At 42.6% G+C, this 23115-nt stretch overlaps 1 protein-coding gene across 1 annotated transcript in view; it reads right to left on the bottom strand.

Annotated features, from left to right (window-relative positions):
* The window catches only part of LOC132835750 (collagen alpha-1(XIX) chain-like), a 178982-nt gene extending 156274 nt beyond the window's left edge, over window positions 1-22708 (bottom strand). Inside the window, exons 1-6 of the mRNA XM_060854846.1 lie at window positions 22703-22708; window positions 22263-22316; window positions 20916-20960; window positions 17583-17627; window positions 10268-10330; window positions 10116-10169 (exon numbers count right to left, since the gene is read on the bottom strand). Of these exons, the coding sequence (XP_060710829.1) occupies window positions 10116-10169; window positions 10268-10330; window positions 17583-17627; window positions 20916-20960; window positions 22263-22316; window positions 22703-22708 (267 nt within the window). The remainder of the gene's footprint in view (window positions 1-10115; window positions 10170-10267; window positions 10331-17582; window positions 17628-20915; window positions 20961-22262; window positions 22317-22702) is intronic.
* Between the last annotated feature and the right edge of the window lie 407 nt (window positions 22709-23115).

The following is a 23115-nucleotide window of genomic DNA, read 5'->3' on the forward strand; positions in this document are numbered from 1 at the left end:
GAGAGAAATTTACAAGAATGTTGCCAGGACTCAAAGGTCTGAGTTATAGGGAGAGGTTGGACAAGCTAGGAGTTTCTTCTTCAGAGCATGGGAGACTGAGGGGATTTCTTATAGAAGTGTATAAGATATGAATGAATAGGGTGAATGCACTCAGTCTTTTTCCCAGGATTGGAGAATCGAGGACTAGAGAGCATCAGCTTAAAGTTAAAGGAGAAAGAATAAAAGGAAACCTGAAGGGCAAATGATTTACACAACAGTGTGGTCAGCATATGGAATGAGGTGCCAGCAGAGGTGATTGAGGCTGGTACATTAACAACATTTAAAAGACATTTGGACAAATACATGGATAGGAAAGATTAGAAGGATATGGGCCAAATGCAGGGAAATGGCGTTAGGATGGATGGAAACTTTGGTCGACATGGACCAATTTGGGCCGAAGGGTCTTCTCCATGCTGTGAAACTCTATGATTTTATATGACTCTAATAAGGCAAGCTGTAGCTCACGCCATTATAGTCATCTTCACACCTGAGACAAAGCAACACCAGAGAGGAAACCAACAATTTTTTTAATCCATGCTTATTGCCCGTACTTAATTGCCCCCTGGGAAGTGGTGATGAGCTTCAGATTCTTGAGCCAATTTAAAGGAACTTACTGGCTTGCTAAGCCATTTCAGAGGGCCGTTAAGACTCACTCCCATTGTTGTGGGTCTGTAGTTGCATGTAGGCCAATCCAAGTAAAGATGGCAGATTAATGATTTAGTTGGGTTTTTCTGTAATCTTCAGGTTTCTTGGTCATTATTAATAAGACTAACATTTTATTCCAGATTAGATAACTGAATTCAAATTTCTACAGCTATCCCATTGGGATTTGAAATCATATTTTCAGAGTATTAGTCTGGGTCCCTTGAATTTAAATCTAATATTGGAATTACAATGAGAAAGGTAATGCATAGGGAGTAGAGAGACTACATCAGAGATAAATATTCACTGAGGGCATATGTGGGAATTTGGTTCTTCTGGTGAAGGAGTAACCTTGTGTGGAAAGTTTAGACTTGTTGGGCCTGAACCAACTAGAGTTTGAAAAAAAAACAAGAGGTGATTCTGAGAGGATTTGTTTGGGTGAACATGGAGATGGTTAAAAAGCAGGGAGTCAAGGGTAGTAATCTCTGGATTATTCCTGGGGCCGCATGCTAGTGAGAGTAGGAATATGATGATAGGGAAGATGAATATGTGGCTGAGGAGCTGGTGCAGGGGCATCAGCTATTTGGGTCACTGAGATCTCTTCTGGGACAGAAGGTCACCCCTCAGCCTCAGAGGCTCCAGGGAAAACAGCTACAGCCTATTCAGCCTCTCCTTACAGCCCAAACCATCCAACCTTGGCAACTTCTTTGTAAATGTTTTCTGAACCCTGAGGAGCAGAGATAGGATAAATAGACAAAGTCTTTTCCCTGTGGTGGGGGAGTCCAGAACTAGAGGGCATAGGTTTAAGGTGAGAGCTGAAAAAGTTAAAAGGGTCCTAAGAGACAACTTTTTTACGCAGAGGGTGGTGCGTGTATGGCATGAGCTGCCAGAGAAAGTGGTGGTGGCTGGTACAATTACAACATTTAAAAGGCTTCTGGATGGGTATATGCATGGGAAGGATATAGAGGGATAGGGGCCAAGTGCTGGCTAATGGGATTATATTAGGTTAGTAAATCTGTGGATGACACTAAGATTGGTGGAGTTGTGGATAATACTGAAGGATGTTGCAGGTTGCAGAGGGACTTAGATAAGCTGCAGAGCTGGTCTGAGAGGTGGCAAATGGAGTTTAATGTGGAAAAGTGTGAGGTGATTCACTTTGGAAGGAGTAACAGGAATAAAGAGTACTGGGCTAATGGTAAGATTTTTGCTAGTGTAGATGGGCAGAGAGATCTCAGTATCTATGTACATAGATCCCTGAAAGTTGCCACCCAGGTTGATAGGGTTGTTAAGAAGGTTGTTAGCTTTTATTGGTGGAGGGGTTGAATTTCACAGCCACGAGGTCATGCTGCAGCTGTACAAACCTCTGGTGTGACCACACTTCGAGTATTGCATTCAGTTCTGGTCACTGCATTATAGGAAGGACGTGGAAGCTTTGGAAAGGGTGCAGAAAAGATTTGCTCGGATGTTGCCTGGTATGGAGGGAAGGTCTTATGAAGAAAGGCTAAGGGACTTGTGGTTGTTTTCGTTAGACAAGAAGGTTGAAAGGTGACTTAATTGAGATATATAAGATAGTCAGAGGGTTAAATAGGGTGGACAGTGAGAGCCTTTTTCCTTGTGTGGTGATGGCTAGCACAAGGGGGCATAGTTTTAAATTGAGGGGTGATAGATATAGGACAGATGTCAGAGGTAGTTTCTTTACTCAGAGTAGTAGGGGTGTGGAACGCATTGACCGCAACAGTAGTAGACTCTCCAACTTAAGCGCACTTCAGTGGTCATTGGATAATCATATGGATGAAAATGGAATAGTATAGGTTCAGATCGTTCCACAGGTTTGCGCAACATCAAGGGCTGAAGGGCCTGTACTGCTATAATGTTGTATGTTCTGTGATATCTGGTCAGCATGGACGAGTTGGACCGAAGGGTCTGTTTCCATGCTGTACATCTCTATGACTCTAAGTGACCTGAACAACAGAGATAGGTGGCACCTGAACTGGGGGGAGATCAATATTCTAGTGGGGAGATTTGGTAGAGCTACTCTGGAGGGTTTAAAACTGTTCAGCTGAGGGGGTGGGGGTTAGGGTTGGGAAGAAGAAGACAAAACAGAATGTTGAATCCAGTATGGAAGTTAAAGACAGCAACTTAAATAAACAAGTCAGGCAAGAGCACAGCAGAGAATGAAGGGAGACAGATTAATTAAATTGCATTTCTTTCAATCCAAGAGGCAGGTGAACTCAGGACATGGATGGGTATGTGGGACTGAGATATCATAGCTATTACAGAAACATAGCTGTGGGAGAAACAGGACTGGCAGCTTAATGTTCTTGGGTAGAGATGTTATAGGAGGGATAGAAAAAGAGACAGCAGAGGAGGAATTGCTGTTTTTGACTTAGGAAAATATCATGATAGTACTTAGAGATCATTTATCTGAGAGATCATCCAGTGAGGCTACATGGGTGGAACTAAGAAATAAGAAGGGAGTGATCACTTTGATGGGATTGTACTACAGACACCACAGTAGTCACCAAGAAATTGAGGAGCAAATATACAGAGAGATTATAGATAGCTGTAATAGAATTATAATAATAGAGGAATTTAACTTTGCAAACATAGACTGCAGCTGTCATATTAGGTAAAAACAATGACTGCAGATGCTGGAAACCAGGTTCTGGATTACAGTGGTGCTGGAAAAGCACAGCAGTTCAGGCAGTATCCAAGGAGCAGGAAAATCAATGTTTCGGGCAAAAGCCCTTCATCAGGAATACAGGCAGAGTGCCTGAAGGGTGGAGAGATAAATGAGAGGAGGGTGGGGGTGAGGAGAAAGTAGCATAGAGTACAATAGCTGAGTGGGGGAGGGGATGAAGGTGATAGGTCAGGGAGGAGGGGGGAGTGGATAGGTGGAAAGGAAGATAGGCAAGTAGGACAAGTCATGGGACAGAGCTGAGCTGGAAGTTTGGGACTGGGGTAAGGTGGGGGAAGGGGAAATGAGGAAACTGGTGAAGTCCACATTGATGTCCTGGGGTTCAAGTGTTCCAAGGCAGAAGATGAGGCGTTCTTCCTTTAGTCAGCGGGTGGTGGGGGAGTGGCAGTGAAGGAGGCCCAGGACCTCCATATCCTCAGCTGAGTGAGAGGGGGAGTCGACATTTTGGGACACAGGGCGGTGTGGTTGATTGGTGCGGGTGTCCCAGAGATGTTCCGTAAGCAGTCTGCTAGGAAGCGTCCAGTCTTCCCAGTGTAGAGGAGACCGCATCGGGAGCAACAGATACAATAAATGCTATTGGTGCTTGTGCAGGTAAAACTTTGATGGATGTGGAAGGCTCCTTTAGGACCTTGGATGGAGGTGAAGAAGGAGGTGTGGGCACAGGTTTTGCAATTCCTGCCGTGGCAAGGGAAGGTGCCAGGACGGGAGGGTGGGTTGTTGGGGGGGCATGAACCTGACCAGGTAGTCACGGAGGGAATGGTCTTTGTGGAAGGTGGAAAGGGGTGGGGAGGGAAGTATATCCCTGGTGACGGGGTCCATTTGGAGGTGGCTGAAATGTCGTCGGATGATTTGGTTTATGCGAAGGTTAGTAGGTTGAAAGGTGAGCACCGGGGGGTTCTGTCCTTGTTACGATTGGAGGGGTGGGGTCTGAGGACGGAGGTGCGGGATGTGGACGAGATACATTGGAGGACATCTTTAACCACGTGGGAAGGGAAATTGTGGTCTCTAAAGAAGGAGGCGGTGGAACTGGTCCTCCTGGGAGCAGGTACGGTGGAGGCAGAGGAATTGGGAATATGGGATGGCATTTTTGCAGGAGGTACGGTGGGAAAAGATGTAATCCTGGTAGCCGTGGGAGTCGATAGGTTTGTAAAAAATGTCGGTGTCAAGTTGGTCGTCATTAATGGAGATGGAGAGGTCCAGGAACGGGAGGGAGGTGTCAGAGATGGACCAGGTATATTTAAGGTCAGGGTGGAATGTGTTGGTGAAGTTGATGAATTGCTCAACCTCCTTGCGGGAGCATGAGGTGGCGTCAATGCAGTCATCAATGTAGCGGAGGAAGAGGTGGGGAGTGGTGCCAGTGTAACTATGGAAGATGGACTGTTCTACGTAGCCAACAAAGAGACAGGCATAGCTGGGCCCCATACGGGAGCCCATGGCTACCCATTTGGTCTGGAGGAAGTGGGAGGATTTGAAGGAGAAATTGTTAAGGGTGAGGAGTTCGGCCAAATGAATGAGAGTGTTGGTGGAAGGGTACTGATGGGGACATCGGGAGACGAGGGAACAGAGGGCTTGGAGGCCCTGGTCATGGTGGATAGAGGTGTAGAGGGATTGGATATCCATGATGAAGATGAGGCATTGGGCGCAGGGGAAACAGAAGTCTTGGAGGAGGTGGATGGCATGGGTGGTGTCACGAACGTATGCGGGGAGTTCCTGGACTGGGGGGATAGGACAGTGTCGAGGTAGGTAGAGATGAGTTCAGTGGGGCAGGAGCATGCTGAGGCAATGGGTCGACCAGGGTGGTTAGGCTTGTGGATCTTGGGAAGGAGGTAAAACCGGTAGTGTGGGGCTCCCGGACTATGAGGTTGGAAGCTGTGGGTGGGAGATCCCCTGAGGTGATGAGGTGCTGTATGGTCTGGGGGATGATGGTTTGGTGATGGGGGGGTGGGGTCATGGTTGAGGGGGGAGTAGGAGGAGGTGTCCTCGAGTTAGCGTCTGGCTTCAGCGGTGTAGAGGTCAGTGCGCCAGACTACCACTGCACCCCCTTTATCCGCTGGCTTGATGGTGAGGTCAGGATTGGAGCAGAGGGAGTGGAGGGCAGCGCGTTGTGAGGGTGAGAGGTTGGAGTGGGGGAGGGTGTAGGTAGGTTGAGGCGGTTAATGTCCCAGCAGCAGTTGGAAATAGAGTTCGAGGGCAGGTAATAGGCCAGCACTGGTGTCCAGGTGGATGAAGTGTGTTGGAGGCGGGCGAAGGGTCCTCAGAAGGTGGGCGGTCCTGATTGTGAAAGTAAGCTCGGAGGCAGAGGCAGCGGAAGAAGTGTTCGACATCACGGCGTGTATTAAATTCATTGATGCGTGGGTGGAGGGGGATGAAGGTGAGTCCTTTGCTGAGGACTGATAGTTTGTCCTCAGTGAGGGGGAGGTCTGGAGGGATGGTGAAAACTCGGCAGGGCTGGGAGCTGGGGCCTCATGTGGGTGTGGAGCTGGGAGTGGGGGCGGAGCCTGTAACTGGAGTGGGTGTGGTGGTGGGGAGAATGGGGGTGGAGTCATGAGCAGGGATGGTGTTCCCCTCAGGGTTCTGGGGGGTGGGGATGGTGACAGTGGGATCTGTGGGGGGGGGCGTGTCAGCAGAATGCAGGTGAGTGGCATTGGTGGGGCAGAAGTGGTGGCAAACACGGCTGTGGGGGGCAGAAATCACTGAGCGTGTGACATCAGCGATGATGTGAGGGGCAGAAGTGATGTCACATGTGGTGCATGAGGAATTGTGAGGGGCAGAAGTGGCTGTGGAAGTAGCCATGATGGGGGGGGGGGGGGTGGAAGTGGCATCATCAATCAGTGTGGGGATGGTAGTTCCACCAGCCGCATGGCTAATGGCATGCAACTGTCATATTGTTAAGGGCTTGGATAGAGAGGAATTTGTTAAGTGTGTTTAGGAAAACCTTCGCAATCAATATGTAGATAATCCTCCAAGACATTCCTCCTCAACATGGCAGTTATGAAAATCACGCTGTGGAAACTGTTACAGAAAATCGTGCTGTAGAAAGTAACTATAGAAAATCGCTATACCCGTTCAGTAGAAAGTTGCTTCATCCAAACAGCTTTCACAATTTGTGAATCATGTTATAGCAATTTGTATTGATGAAACGCATGTTATACCAGAATGACTTGTACTAGAGAAGGGGCAAAACTTGCCTTGCTTGGGAAATAAGGCAAGGCAAGTGACTGGGGTACAAGTGGGGAGCACTTTGAGACCACAATTCTATTAGTTTTAAATACTTTAGGGCAAGGATAGATCTGGTCCACAAGTTAAAGTTCTAAATTGGGGCAAACCCAATTTTGATAGTGTTAGACAGGAACTTTCAAAAGTTGTTTGGGGGAGGCTGTTAGCAGGTAGAGGGATATCTAGCAAGTGGGAGGCTTTCATAAGTGAGATAATGAGATTTCAGGGCAACATGTTCCTGTCAAGGTGGAGGGCAAGGCTAGCAGGACGAGGGAACACTGAATGATGAGCGATATTGAGGCTCTTGTCAAGAAAAAGAACACAGGATAATATGTTAGATATGGATAGCTGGGATCTAGAGAATTACTTAAAGTGTATAGACAGTGTGGGAGTACATTTAAGAAATCATGAGGGGATAAAGGGGACATGAGATAACTTTGGCAGATAAGGTAAAAGAGAATTCAAAGAGATTCTATAAATATATTAAAGACAAAAGAGTAATTAGGAGAGAAGAGGGCCCCTTAAAGGTCAATGAGGTCATGTGTATGTGGAACCAGAGACAATTGGTGAAATCCTAAACAAATATTTTCTGTCAGTATTTACCATGGAGAAAGACATAGAAACCAGGGAACTCGGGGAGTAAATAGTGATGCTTTGAACAGAGTCCATATTACAGAAGAGGAGGTGTTGGAGGTCTTAAAATGCATAAAGATAGATAAATCCCCAGAACATGATCAAGTATCTCAGGACATTGTGGGAAGCTAGGGAAGAAATTGTGGCATTCCCAGCAGAGGTATTTGCATCTTTAATAGCCAAAGTTGAGGTGCTGGAAGACTGGCAAGTGGCTAATGTTTGTCAATATTTAAGAAAGGTGGCAAGGAAAAGTCAGGGAACAACAGACTGCTGAATCTAATATCAGCCGTGGGTATGTTGTTCGCAGGGATTCTGAAAGATCTTCATGCATTTAGAAGGGCAAGGACTGATTGGGGATAGTCAATATAGTTTTGTACATGAGAAATTGTGTTACAAATTTGATTGAGTTTTTTGAAGAGGTGACCAAGAAGATAGATGAAGGCAAAGCAGTAGACGTTATCTATATGGACTTTAGCAAAGGCCTTTACCAAGGCTACACATGGTAGACTGATTAGTAAGGTTAGATCAAATGGGTTTCAGGGAGAGCTAGCCAATTGGATACAAAATTGGCTTGATGGTAGGAGACAAAAGGTGGTGGTAGAGGGTTGCTGTTAAGATGGGAGGCCAGTGACCAGTAGTGTGCTACAAGGATCAGTGCTGGGTCTACTTTATTCATCATTTAAATAAAGTATTTGAATGAGAATGTAGGAAGCATAGTTAGTAAGTTCGTGGATGTTACCAAAATTGCTGGTATGGTGAACAGTAAAGAAGATTACCTAAGAGTACATTGGGATCTTGATAACCTGGTCCAGTGGGCCGAGGAATGGCAAATGGAGTTTAATTCAGATAAATGCAAGGTGTTGCACTTTGGTAAGATAAACCAGTTAATGGTAGTGTCCTGGAGAGTGTTGTCAAACTGAGAGACCTTGGATGCAAGTAAAAAGTTCCTTGAAAGTGGTGTCACTGGTAGACAGGGTGGTGAAGAATGCATTTGGATGCTTGCCTTTATTGGTCAGAGCAATGAGTACTAGAGTTGGGATGTCAAGGCATTGTACAAGACATTAGTGAGGCCACATTGTACACAATTCTGGTTGCCCTCCAATATGAAAGATATTGTTAAACTTGGAAAGGGTACAAAAAAGATTTACAAGGATGTTACCGATACCAGAAGTTTTGAGGTATGAGGAGAAGCTGGATGGACTGAGACTTCTATCCCTGGAACATAAGAGACTGACCATAACAGAGGTTTATAAAATAATGAGGGACATAGATAAGGTATTTTCCCCATGGTAGGGGAATCCAAAACTAGAGGGCATAAGTCTAAGTTGAGAGGGAAATGATTTGGAAACGATCTGAGGGGCAACTTTTTCACGCAGAGGATGGTGTATGTATGGAACTAGCTGCCAGAGAAGTGGGTACAATTACAACATTTAAAAAGACAATTGGATAGGTACCATGGATATGAAAGGTTTAGAAGATCATGGGCAAAATGCAGGCAAATGGGACTAGTTCAGTTCAGGAAACATGAACAAGTTGGCCTCAAAAGCCTGTTTCTGAGCTCTATAACTCTATGACTCTGTGAGGAGAATACTTTCCCTTCAGAATGTAATAAGCCTGTTGAATTCTCTCCCCTAGAAAGTGGTAGAGGCACTGAATGTTTTAAAGGCAGTGGTGGACTTACTATGATTAACACAGGAGTCAATGTTATTGGGGATAGATTGGCCTTAAAGTCATAGTTAGATCAGCCATTTTCCTATTGAATGATGCACGAATGGTCTCTTGAGAGACTGAAATGGTCTAATCTTGCTGTGAATTTGCATACTTGCACAAATATTTGAATCTCCTGTTCCCATGCAGCTAAAATCTGTGAAATGTGTCTCCTCACATACCACTCTTCCCACTGCCCCAACTATGACACCCGATAAAACTGATTAATGCTCCTCTGATCTGCAACTCAAGAAAAGAACAGTCAGCTTAAGCATCAAAGAGAAACTTTGCAATGATTTGTCATCTTGATGCCTCTATTTACTTGTCTAAATCCTGGGGTTACTGTGCTCACTAGGTTGGGTTTGTGTGTTTTATTGAAAATTGCAAAATGTGCATAATGACTTTGAAACAAACCTTCACCTTCACCAAGACATCAGAAATGGTTTTATTGTCATGACATCAACTTTTAAACTGGGTAACTTTTCAACCAATGGTCATGTCATAGATATTTCAACTTGTAATATGATGTTCTTTGAACAGAGGAGCTGCACCACTTGTAAAGCTAGCAGGGATTATATGCAAATATCTGGATGAGAGAAATCCTTTTTCCCTTCACCCTTCTTGCTTTGCCTGGGTTCCTCCTCCCTTTGCTGCCTGTTTAGATGTGGGACCAGTATCATTGTCTCTGATGTGCTCTGGCACCATCTATCACCCTGTCCCGTAGTGCATCTCAACTGTCTGAAATGAATGTGAACAACATGGTGCTTCATTTAGGGTTATTGATTGCCCTTGTGGCTCCTGCACGAGTGACATATGCCTTTTACAATAGACCATAAGTTGTAGGAAAAAACATGGGCCATTCAACCATCAAGACTGCTCTGCCATTCAATTAAATCATGGCTGACCTGATAATCCTCAACTCCATATTACTTCCTTTTCCCAATAATCCTTCACTGTTTGATTAAATATCTGTCTGTTATAGCCTTTAATAAACGTAATGACCCAGGTTTGACAGCTCACTGCAGTAAATAATTCTACAGATTTCCTAATCTGAAAGAGAACCTCATTTCAGACTTCCCCTTACTCTGAGATTATGCTTGTGGTCTTTGACTCTTTCACAAGGGAATCAACATTTCTGGATCTCCAGGCAGTTCCTGGGTTTCAGAGATGACATCCTTACCTTTGTTCCTTTTTCTCCTTTTGCACCACTGGGGCCTTCTTGCCCGGACACACCCTGTGACAGTTAAATTCAGGAAGTTAGTGAATACTTACCCAAATATAGATTCTCTTTGAAAAATAGTTGAAGCCCATCTGTCAATTCAAAACACTTACAGGTTCTCCCTTTGCTCCTTTCAGCCCACTTTGGCCAGGATGGCCTGGATCTCCTCTGTCACCCTGTAAAATATGGCTATCATCAGTAACTCAAATGGGCCATACATATAATCACACTTATGTAATAAGATACAAATTAAGAATGTGAATAAGCCATTCAGGTCCCACAAATCTGCTCGGCCATTCAATCATATCTATTGTAACCCAAGTCCTCCTTCTTGCCTACCCTGAAAACCTTTCAGCCTCATGCTTATCAAGAATCTGTCCACTTCTGCTTTAAAAGTATTCAGGGACCCTTCTTTCACCACCCTTTCAGGAAAGGAGTTGCAAAGACTCATGACCCCTCAGAGAAAAAATGTTTTGGGTTCAGTATAACTCTCCAACATGACTGTTCTTCAATCTGAAGAAGTCATAGTAGACTCAAACTATTAACTCTATTTCTCTCTCAGAGATGCTGCCAACCTGCTGAGTTTCTCCTCTATTTTCTGCCTTTATTTCAGATCTCCAGCATCTCCAATATTTTTCTTTTAATAGTTTGGTGAAAATTTTCTAGACTAACTCCAATTCTATATCATCCTCCAGTAAGTATAGTAACCCACACAGTGCTCCAGATGTGGTCTTACCAATGCCATGTAGAACTGAAACGTCACCTCTCTACCTTTGTGTTCGATTCAGGATAAATTATAACATAATAGAAAGATGGAGCAAAAATCTGAATGAGTTAAAATGAGGGAAAGTGGGAGACAGGAAGAAAAGGGGAAAGATTGAAGGAGACTGAGGGGAAGATAGGAAGAGGAAGAGAGGCAGAAAATAAAGGAAAAACAAGGTTTGTTTTTCTTGCTGACATCACTCTTAAAAATGCTGAAATGACCAATGAAAAGACAACCTCATACAAAGACACAGTTGGTTGCTTCTGAAAATGGAGACTGATGGGACACATAAGAAGTGTTGATGGAACTATTTTACTCCAGTCAGATAGCTGGGAGATCACAGATGATGTGATACCAGAAATCACATGAAAAGCACGGCAGCAAGCCTTCATCCTGTGATACTCCCATTATGTTATAATCATTAAACATTCTAAACATCTGTGTGCTCTGGAATGACTGAATTATTATTAAATTCTTGGCGAATATAGCACTTGGAACTCAACCTGGATTTAAGGAGGGGTTCTATGTGATATTGGGAAGCAATATTTCCTACATTTTAGGGTACCTTCCGATGTTTCCTGTGGGGTTCCTACATATGGGTCATTTAGAGTCATAGAGGTGTACAGCATGGAAACAGACCCGTTGGTCCAACTCATCATGCCGACCAGATATCCCAACCCAATCTAGTCCCACCTGCCAGCATCCGGCCCATATTCCTCCAAACCCTTCCTATTCATATACCCATCCAGATGCCTTTTAAATGTTGCAATTGTACCAGACTCCATGACTTCCTCTGGCAGCTCATTCCATACACGTACCACCCTCTGAGTGAAAAAGTTGCCCCTAAGGTCTCTTTTATATTGTTCCCTTCTCACCCTAAACCTATGCCCTCTAGTTCTGGACACCCTCACCCCAGGGAAAAGACTTTATTTATACTATCCACGTCCCTCATGATTTTATAAACCTCTAAGAGGTCACCCTTCAGCCTCCGAAGCTCGAGGGAAAACAGCCCTAGCCTATTCAACCTCCCCCTATAGCTCAAATTGATTGACAAATGAAAACCTATAGTGTAGAAACCTGCTTGACAAGGCCAATGCTGATGAGATTTGTAGTGGAGCATGCTTGCTGTTCTCTGTGTGTGTGCATGTTGTAGTGATTGTAACGAGGTCGGTCAGGTGAACCTCATAGAATATGAGTTCCCTGATTGAGGCTGTTAACCTGGTCCAGTCAGAGAGCCCTGCTGACAAATATAAACAAGATAAAGGCTGTCAAAGGTTCTGTTCAGTCTGGGAGCTGGCTTTCAGGAAGCCTGACCAGTGTCAAGTACTATGTATGTGTAATTAATGGGTAAATGTGGTGATGGGATACCAGCCTCTGTGAAGTTATTTCACTTGTATGTATGTATTTGTGTGTATTTGGGGTAGGGATTAGGGGTTGAGATGGGGATGGTCACAAAGTCATGTGTATCACTAGTCAGGGAAGCAGATTGTGATTAGAGTGGGAGGGGCATTCAATGCTGGAGTGGAGGGAACAGTCAGTGGTGAGAGTGAATGGGTGATTGTATACTGAGTGACTTGTGGATGCTGGAGGACACACCTTATTCTTCTTGGCCCACAAGCAGACCTACAAAGATGTTTACTTGACAGGTTAAGCCCTTATAATCTCTTTTGAGATATCCAGCTTCCTGAAGACAGGGAAACCCAACCAATTTCAGCATGCGTTCTGGACATACTTACAGCACAAGGACTGCAGAGGTGCAGTTCACCTATCTTCTCCATAGCAACTAGGGATAGCCAACAACATGCAAAACCCAGATCTTATAAATGAATTTTTAAAAATTAACTGCAGATAACTATTAAATTTTAAGAAGGGAGGCTCATTATAATATGTATGTGGAAATTCCACCTTCTGCAAGCAAATGTGTTGCAAACCCTTTAACCAACCTCAGTATTAGAGTCATATGCATGGAAACAGATCTTTCTGACCAACTCATCCATGACAACCAGGTTTCCTAAATTGAATTAGTCTCAGTTACCTGTGCTTGGCTTATATCCTTCTAAACCCTTCCTATCCAAGTACGTGTTTGAATGTCTTTTAAATGTTGTAATTGTACTCGTCTCTACCACATCCTCTGGTAGCTCATTCCATTGTTGCATGACCATCTGTGTGAAAAAGTTACTCCTCAGGTCCTTTTGAAATCTTTTCCCTCTAGTTTTGGATTCCTCTGCCCTGAGTAAAAGATCTTGGCTATTCATCTTGTCTATGTCTCTCATAATTTTATAAACCTCTATAAAGTCACTCGTCAGCCTCTTATGCTTCAGAGAAAAAAGTTCCAGCCTGTCCAGTTTCTCCTTATAACTCAAACCCTTCAATCTTGGTAACATCCTTGTAAATATTTTTGTATCCTTTCCAGTTAATAATAGCTTAAAACTCAAGTGAACTGATTTAAGTCCATCTATTTTTGGGTTTCAAAACTCAGTTCAAAATAATTAATACCCACAACATTGCTGTCATGTTGTGAAGCCTCACAAATTCACTGCCTTTTCACCGTTGCAAGAAGTGGGCATTCTTTTGAATGCCATGCCTATTAATGTACCCTTCACAAAGCAATGAAGGGAATGTAATGTCAAAAGTCTAGCATTTGTCCTCTGCCCTCCCAAACCCACCTTTACAAACTTTGCTGGGACAGGCATACAGGCAACATCAGTAGTGCAGAGCTACCAGGAGGTGGCAGCAAATCATTGCTTTAGAGTTGGAGTTTCTCAGTATCCCTGACTTTGGAAAAGGCAGGCATCAAAATGTTTATTGAATCAAATCCTGCAAATGCAGGCGATTACTGAACAAATCAGATGTGACAAAAATGCACAGAATATGAATTAGCATGGGTGAGCTGGGCAATGCAAAATGCTACCTGTTTATTTATACAATTTTTTTAAGAGGAACCAAGGTCTAGCTCCAATCATTAGCACAGCTGACAACAACTACTCATACTTCTATAGTGCTTTGACATAAAATCCCAATATGTTTCTTGGGTATAATTAAAAATTAAAACGTGACCTCCCCCCACAGCAATGGGAAATATTAGGTCAGATAACCAAAAGCTCTGGAGAGGTACATTTAACAAAGTGGCCTAAAGCTGGAAATTGGGTTAGAAAGCAGGAGGGTGTAGGAAAGGAGTTTCAGAGTTTAGGTCCAGCCAACTGAAAGCATGGTGACTAATTGTGGAGCAATTACAATCAGCTTGTTTAAGAGGCCAGAATTAGAGGAACACGAGTATCTCAGGGGATTGTAGTGCAGAGGAGATTACAGAGATAGGGAGGGCTGAGGCTGTAGGGTGATTACAAAGCATATCTCACATATATGTGGGTGACGTTCTTAAAATGGACGCAATAAATCTTACAAAATGGCTTCCAGAAGGTGCAAGACTTCTCTTAAAAAATCAACTGCAGCCAAAGCAGACCATTAGAATGTTTTATCTTTGAACAATTGAAGGATTCTAGGACTTTGTCCAGTGAACTTGCAAATAGTTTGAAGACTCAAAAGCTTCTATAGAAGTGATCAGAAGAATCACAAAAAGTATCAACATAAACAACTTTGGAACAATGATTCTGACAAATAGGAGGGGAGTTTATCCCTAGAGGCTAGTACTTCTCAATCTATAAGACTTAAACAGATGAACTGGTCACTTTCATATTGCTGTCTGTAAAGGTTGGTACAAAACTGGCTGTTTGTCAGGACAGTGGTTCCACTTCAAAACAGCTGTAAAGTCCTGCCTGGTGGCTGTGAAACATGCTATTTAAATGCAAGTCTGTCTTTCTTTCAACTGTATAAGTTCCTCACTTTGACTGTGGTATTGGAGTTTTGCAACACTTACTCCCTCTGGCAATGTGACTGAGAACAGCTTGGAATTAATAAAGAAAACACTCCTTATGCATCAACTTTCTCAAAAAAGGGAGAAAAAAAAAATCATGGTTTGTAGAACTGATATGTAGGAAAGGCTCTTGTCAATTTGTGCATAAACAGCAGTTTTAATTCATTATTGACTTGTAGGACATTGGTGTCACTGGCTGGAACAGCAATTATCGAACCATCCATAGTTGCCATTGAGTGGTGTTGGTGGTGAGATGCCTTCTTGAACTTTTGCGGTCTATGTGCTGGAAGAATACCCACAATACTCTCAGTGAGAGAATTCTAGAATTAACATTCAGTGACAGTGAAGGAATGGTGATATATTCCCAAGTCAGGATGGTGAGTGTCTTAAAGGGGAGCTTGCAGATGATGGTGCTCCCATGTATCAGCTGTCCTTCTCCTTCTTGTTGGCAGTGGTCATGGGTTTGGAATGTTCTGTCTAAGCAGCCTTGGTGTATTTTTGAAGTACATTTTGTAGCTAGTACACATTGTTGGTAATAACTGTTGGTATTGGAGGGAATGGATGCTTGTGGGTGTGGTGTTAATCAAATGAGCTGTTTTGTCTTGGATGGTCTAATCTAATCTAATCTAATCTAATCTAATCTAATCTAGTATTCTTGAGTGTTTTTGGTTCAACACTCATCTAAGCAAGTGGAAATATTTTATCACACTCCTGATTTGTGCTTTGTAAATAGTGGTTAGGCTTTGGGGTGTAAGAAGGTGAGTTACTTGCTGCAGGATTTCTGGCCTCTGACCTGCTCATATGGCGATAGTATTTACAGTAATTTGATGGATATGACCAGATAAAAGCCCCTTTTAGTGATTGCTGAGGGGTAAATATTGACCAGGACTCCAGATAGTCATCCCTGCTCTTCTTCAAAATGTTAAGATGAAATCTCTTACATTCGTGACATTGCTGAAGAGGCCTCAGTTTAATATCTCTGAGTGTCTGCAAAATTCCAGGCTCAGGTCAAGAGAGTGGATTGTGAATGCACATCATTCTGACCATGAGGCAAGGTTACTATATACTGAGACATGACGGTGTTTTCTGTAGAGGCAGATGCAGAACATGTCCTCAGCGGATTCAAGAGGCATTTGCCCAACACACAGCAAATTCTACACAAACTATGGACAATCTGCTTTGTGTTTTTTGAGCCATTTGTCCCCAGAACTGACAGGAAACCAGACGCTAAAACTTGGGTCTCAAGAGATAGACAATTAGCACCTGGATGAGAATGAATGTTTTCACTCAGAGGGTGGTGAATCACTGAAATTCTCTACCCCTGAGGCGTGTGGTGGTTCAAGTCGTTGAGTCTGTTCAAGACAGAGATGACATGAAGGGATATGGGGTTAGTGCCAGAAAATGAGATGGAGTTGATCTTGTTCATTGGTGTTCAAGAAGCTGAATAGCTTATTCTTATGTCCTATTTCCTATGCTCACAGTTCAGAAAAATTCCAGTCTCCTTTATCTCTTGATCACCAGATCCAATAGCAACATATAGTCGTACAGCATGGAAACAGACCCTTTGGTCCAATCAACCCATGCTGAACATAATCCTAATCTAAACCATTCCCACCTGCCTGCCCCGGCCCATATTCCTCCAAACCTTTCTTTATCATAGTTAAAAATCACACAACACCAGGTTATAGTCCAACAGGTTTAATTGGAAGCACACTAGCTTTTGGAGCGACGCTCCTTCATCAGGTGATAGTGGAGGGCTCGATCGTAACACAGAATTTATAGCAAAAATTTGCAGTGTGATGTAACTGAAATTATACATTGAAAAATTGATTGCCTGTTAAGCCTTTCATCTGTTAGAGTACAGAGATAGTTTCACTTCTTTCATGTGTAAATCACAAAACTTTTTTTTAAAAGTTGCAATCTCGGGTTAGCTAGACAATATGTTGAAGGTGTTCTGTCTATGACCTGATGTTTAGATTGATTCTAATCTAAAAAGTGAGATAACAGAGTTTTACATAAATTCATGCAGTTTTTGAGCTCAAAGTTCTACATGAATGTATGCAGTTTTTGAGCAAAGTGCAATGTAACTCTGCAAGTACAAATTCACCCCACAAAATATATGTGTGCATGTGGGTCTTTGTGTCTGTCTGTCTGTGTCTGTCTGTCTGTCTGGGGTGGGGGTTGTGAGTGTGAGAAAGTGTTTGTGTGTGCGTGTTGTGAGTGCAGAGTGTCTTTAGTCTGTGAGGGGTGCATCTGTGAGTGTGGGAGTGTGTGTGTCTATAAGGGTGTGTGTGGGTGTCTGTGTGCGCGTCTGTGTGTACCTGTGTGCGTATGTATGTGAGAGTGTGTGTGTGTGTGTGTGTAATGCAATGGTGATCACCTGTAATGTGACATGAACCCAAGGTCCCGGTTGAGGCCCTCCCTATGGGTACCGAACTTAGCTATCAGTCTCTGCTCGGCCACTTTCCTCTGCTGCCTGTCCCGAAGTCCACCTTGGAGGATGGTCACCCGAAGGTCCAAGGCTGAATGTCCTGATGAAGGAGCATTGCTCCGAAAGCTAGTGTGCTTCCAATTAAACCTGTTGGACTATAACCTGGTGTTGTGTGATTTTTATATTTGTACACCCCAGTCCAACACTGGCATCTCCAAATCATTTCTTTTTCATGTATGCATCTAAATGTATTTTAAACATTGCAATTGTACCCACATCCATTACTTCCTCAAGAAGTTCATTCCACATGTGAACCACCCTCTGAAAAAAAAATATTTGAACTTTGGGAACAATTGCTCTTACCTTTTCTCCTTGAGCTCCAGTTTCCCCTTTTTCGCCTGGGTTCCCCTAATGAAAGGTAGATAGGATTAACTTCAGCTGTTTAACAACAGATGTGCAAGATTTACATGCAATTTAAACTTCAGTCCTGTTGGAAATCCACGAAGTGTAAAGATCTGACTGGCCGGCATGGTGGAGGGAACCTAGTCATATGGAACTATAAAACTATTGTATACTCACCTCCTCTTTAAGGGTCAATTTTACAGTATTTCCCAAAAGCACATCAATCCTATAAAGGATGAGAGGGCTCAAAAGGTGCTTTGGCCTATTTCACCTTTGCTGGCTCTTTGAGGCCACAATTTATCCTAATCTCTTCTTTTTCCATGGCTCACCAAACTCTGTCCTTCAATCTCCTTTGGGGGAAATCAATGCATTCCATCTATCTGGCCCTTTAGATTGTTTTACATCTCCATGAGATCTTCACGAAACCATGTCTTACACCAGAAACACAAGGATTACCATTTCGATAAAGCAATTGTGCAACAGTGAATGGCAGACAAGGATCTCATTACACAGTGAGTGCACAGCTGAGCATTAACAGAGATTCCTCTGTGCAGTAGCTATTGAAAAGTGCTGTCCAGCTCACAAGGATCACTGCCAGATAAAGCAACTTTTTCTGCAAGAATTCTCTCAAACCCCCTGTTCAATATTAACTAAATGGAGAAAAACTGTGAAAACCTCCGGAACTGAGGTCCATGAATCACAAATCGCTAGCATACAAATTCAATGGGTAATAGGAAAAGCAAATGGAAAGCTGGCTTTTATTTCAAAGGGAATGAAGCATAAAAATAGGCATGTTTTGCTAAAACTATACAATTTTCTAATCTAAGGAAAGATATACTAGCAGTGGAGGCAACCTCTGAAAATGTGGAAAAAATATTGAGTAGATTGGGCTTGTACTTGTTGAACCTTAGAAGAATGAGAAAAGACCTTGCTGAAATATACACAATTCTTAGGAGATTTGACAGTATAGATATGGTTCTGGAAAAGTCTTTCCAGTCTTGAAAGATTAACTGTTTCTCTCTGCACAGATACTCTCAGACCTGCTGAGTTTCTCCAGCACTTCATGTATTTGTTTAAGGTTTCCAGCATCTGTAATAATCTGCTTTTATTTGATGCAGAAAGATTGCTTTCCTTTGTGGGAAAGTCTAGGATCAGAAGGCATAGTGTAAGGGGTCTCCCATTTAAGACAGAGGTCAAATTTCTTCTCTCACAGGGTACTGAATCTATGGAATTCTTTATCGAAGTGGGCTGCCAATGCCGGGTCACATAATACATTCAAGGCTGAAATGGACAATTTTTTAATTGACAAAGGAATCGAGGGTTAAAGTGGAGTTGAGAATTATTAGATTGAATGGTGGAATAGACTTGATGAACTGAATAACCTACTTCTGCTTCAGTGTCTTATAGACTCTACAACAGCGATATTACTGTAGAATTCCTGATTATATTTGCTCCTTCTTGGATGTTATCCAACATTAATAGTTTGGCTTTGTAATCTGTTCCAATTCACTGTCAGTACATCTCTGATCCATCTACCACTGTGAAATATCTAGGAGAACAGCTCCCTCTGAATCCTATTCTCTGTGCTGGGGATGGGGGGAGATGAGAGAGATCTTTGCTTTACTTTCCCTGTATAGCATCAAAACCCTGCACTACCCCTCAACACACATACTCACTCACTCACACACTTTAGCAGAGATGGGTTGGATTTTACTCTAGATTCCCCATTGCAGACTGGGTTTCCTCTGCATAACCTCTGCAAGATCACTACAGAGGGACAGACATATTGTTTAAAAGTGTCAATGAATATATCAGAAAACTGGCAAAAATGTATGTTAGTAAGGTGAAAATATTTTCCCCTGTGGAATCTTTTTTCAGTCATTCACAGGATGAGGGTATTGCTAGCTAGATCAGCATTTTTTGTCTATCTTCGCACAAACTTTGAATTTATTGCCTATCCCAAAGGAGAGTTAAGAGTCAATCGCATTCCTGTGGATCTGGAGTTACATGTGGTCCAGAGCAGGTAAGGATGGCAGTTTCCTTCTCTTAAGGATATCAATGAACCAGATAGATTTTGCCAACAATGAAATATTATCTGAATTTCTGAACTAACAGATCAGCGTTAATACCACTCTGCCATTGCCTCTCCATGTTGGCCCATGTTGTCTTGTCTGAAAGCTGATATCACTCCATAGCACTCTCAAACCTGCTTGAGCAAACACAACCCACAGATCACCCACAGCCAGTAACAGTCATCATGTGTGAAGAACCTTGACTTGCAATCTTAATGCCACTCTCAACTCTGGCAAGTGAATGCACAGTAACTGATGGATTTATCTTCCACTGATATAGCTTCTCTGCTTTTCCTACTCTTCCTACTTATGCTATGCACCATTCCTCTGACCAAAAGTGATGAAAGATACATCTCTATCTGAATATTCCTCCATTAACCTGCTTCCAATTCATTGGGTTTGAATGTAAGGACATGTATTGCAGCCTGGCCTCCTGTAACTCCCTAGCTCTGATTGTGAACTAATTTTCTATGGGTTCAGTGAGGGAGTTAATTGACATCCTGGAACCAGGGAACTGAGTCCAAATTGAATTCCTCCCTCTGATTAAGTAGTTGGCTGAGCTGAATCCTTCTCAGACTGCCTGGAGCTGAAATAACTGAGACCAAGGTAGGATGAGAATCTTAACTGGTCTTTAATTGGCTACTTAAGACCCTCAATCAGCAGCAGGGTGGCGAGCTTGAGCTTAACCCTTCCTGCCTGATATGATGGACTGAATGGACCCTTTGGTCACCGTAATAACTCAGTGATTATGTGATTAATACAGGAAAGGTTTAAAAGTGTCCAGGTTCCAGACCTCTCCAGTGCAGAGTCTCCACTCCCTCCAATGCTAGAAGATTCTGTTCACAGAGTGCAAAACAGGAACACTGAGCAGTCTCTCTCTTTGTCAATGTAATGAATCAATATCGTTAATTGGAGTGCCCTGTGTTTTGAAAAGCAACAAATTAATGAGAAATTGTGTCAAAATGGCCAGCAACAAATATGGGATATGTTCAGAACACATTGGAATAACTGGTACAGTTTCAAATTGTCCCCGCAAAGCTGTGCTGTTTCTATTGAACCAGTAAATCTGGCTTCCAGGTATGAATGTACAATTCCTCTTTGTCTGGACTGGCTTCATAAATACTACAAAGAACCAAGATTATTCATCAGTAGAGCCCTGTGTTCTTTGCAAAATTGCATCATAAGACAACAAGGGAATTTGACAGAGTAAAGATAAAATTACCTTCAGGCCAGGTTTACCAGGAATACCTTCTTTCCCAGCTGGACCCTGCAATGGGATAAAATGGGAATGAAATTGGTCCAACATTATTAAAATTAACCCATATCACATATGGGGCTTGTAAACAGGTTATTGACTACTCCGGAATGATCATTGCCATGAATAGCCAATAGCTCACTCTCACTGCACTGCCAGTACCATACTGAATGGAGGTTAGGCAGACTTTGTCAGACCAGCTGTCATAATTTGAGCTGAAGGTCAATAGCTACAGCAATAATACATCCCCAAATGAACAAATATATTTAAATATATGGCTGCAATTGTGTGTTATTTACTGCACCAAATACAAAGTATTACTGCTATTAAACTGTCACAGTGGTCAGGTTCCTCAACAGCTTTCACTGTCAAAAGTTATGTCCAGATTTCCTGCAGAGCCCAGAAATAAGTGGATGCTGTCTTCTGATTTCAGGGTCTTGCTCTCAGGTGTCTGACTTTCTCTAGTCCTCTTCTATTCCCACTATTTGACTGAGCAAAGCTACACCCTTCAAAAAGATGATCCCAGTGGCTAAAATTTTTTCATCTGTTATTGACATAGTGGAATTTTGCAATAATAAAATGTCATCAGATCCCAACTGAATGCTTCCTTAGACCATCATCTATAATTTAACCGATAAGTTGCAAAAATGTGTGTTGCACATGGGAAGGAATTTTTGCATTACATAACTGGACAAATTTGCTCTTTCTCACCGTGTCCTTCAAACACAAGATTAAAAATTTAGCTCTTTCATCATCAAAATGATCACAGTTAGCAAGATTCCTGGAAGAATCATTCATGGATTAAATGCAGCTCTGGGAAATGAATGACGAATGCAGACAAGAGATGAAGGAGAACAATAAGCAAGATGGGTACCAATGTCTATCTCTCTCCATTGCACATTTGAAATTTCAGCAAAGCTCAAGGCAGCTGGAGGATTGATTCATTGTCCATGCACAGCCTTTAACACTTAAGGTTCCGTACCCTTTATTTTTTGCTCTTTGCTACTGTCCCTTCGCTTTAGTTAAACTTATAGGCTGAACTATTCTTTTTCTTGAGTACACCAGTACAATATAAGATTCAGACTGAAAATACCTCTTGTATTTATGCATACTGAACCATAGTGACCATCATCTAACCTGGCTACTCAAGTGACCTGTATTCTGGATGATCCCATGCATTGGCCATTGCTGTGATTCTGTGCTTGGAAATAATAAGACACTACATTTCATGAGCCTGCTCTGAATGTCTGATGTACGTAATGATAATTATTTAACAAATTAAAGGAAATTAAATGTGGTAACTAAAATACCAACCCGAGGACCTGGCACTCCTGTTTTCCCATTGAGACCGGTCTCACCAGGTAAACCCTAGAGATGGAAAAATAATCAGAGACAGTTACGGCCACATTACTTAAACTGATCTGTCAGCACTGAAATTCATCTAACAGGCAATCAAATGCAGAATACCTTAAGCATTGTAGAAATAGATCCTAATCTCTAAGCAGAGAAGGTTAAGATGTGTTTAACAGAGGATTTCAAACTCATGATTTAGTTTTGATCAAGTAAATAGGGAGAAACTGTCTCCAGTGATGGAAAGGCCAGCAACCAAAGGGCACAGAATTAAACTATGTAACACAAACACTCACCATTGACTTGGAAATACATTGCCATTCCTTCACTGTGATTGAATCCTAAACTTCTTTCCTAATAACACTCCAAAGACTACTCTACAGTGATTCAAGAAGGCAACTTACCATCATCTTCTCCAAGCAGTTAGGAATGGACAATGAATAATGGCTTAGCCAGCAACATCCACATCTCATGAAAGAACAAAAAAAATTAAGCTAATTGACAAAAGAACCGGAGCGAATGTGAGGAGAAGTTGTGCATTTTTGGAAGCTCTGACTTAAAGCGTAGAACCACATTCAATATTATTTTTGAAAGGGAATTGAATAAGCGTCAAAGGGGGAGAATTTGCAGGTCTATTGGGAAAGGGTAATTGAGAGGGGCATGTTGGTTAGTGCTCTCAAGGAGCTAACACAGGTATGATGGACCAAATGGTCACCCTTTTTCAGATTTTATGAAAACAAGTGATCATCTTCTTCTGAAATTCCATGGGATTTCCACCACATCACTGGGGGAGTAGTGAGGAGCATAGTTTCTTTTG

Source organism: Hemiscyllium ocellatum, chromosome 3 (genome assembly GCF_020745735.1).
Source record: "Hemiscyllium ocellatum isolate sHemOce1 chromosome 3, sHemOce1.pat.X.cur, whole genome shotgun sequence".
Lineage (NCBI taxonomy): Eukaryota > Metazoa > Chordata > Chondrichthyes > Orectolobiformes > Hemiscylliidae > Hemiscyllium > Hemiscyllium ocellatum.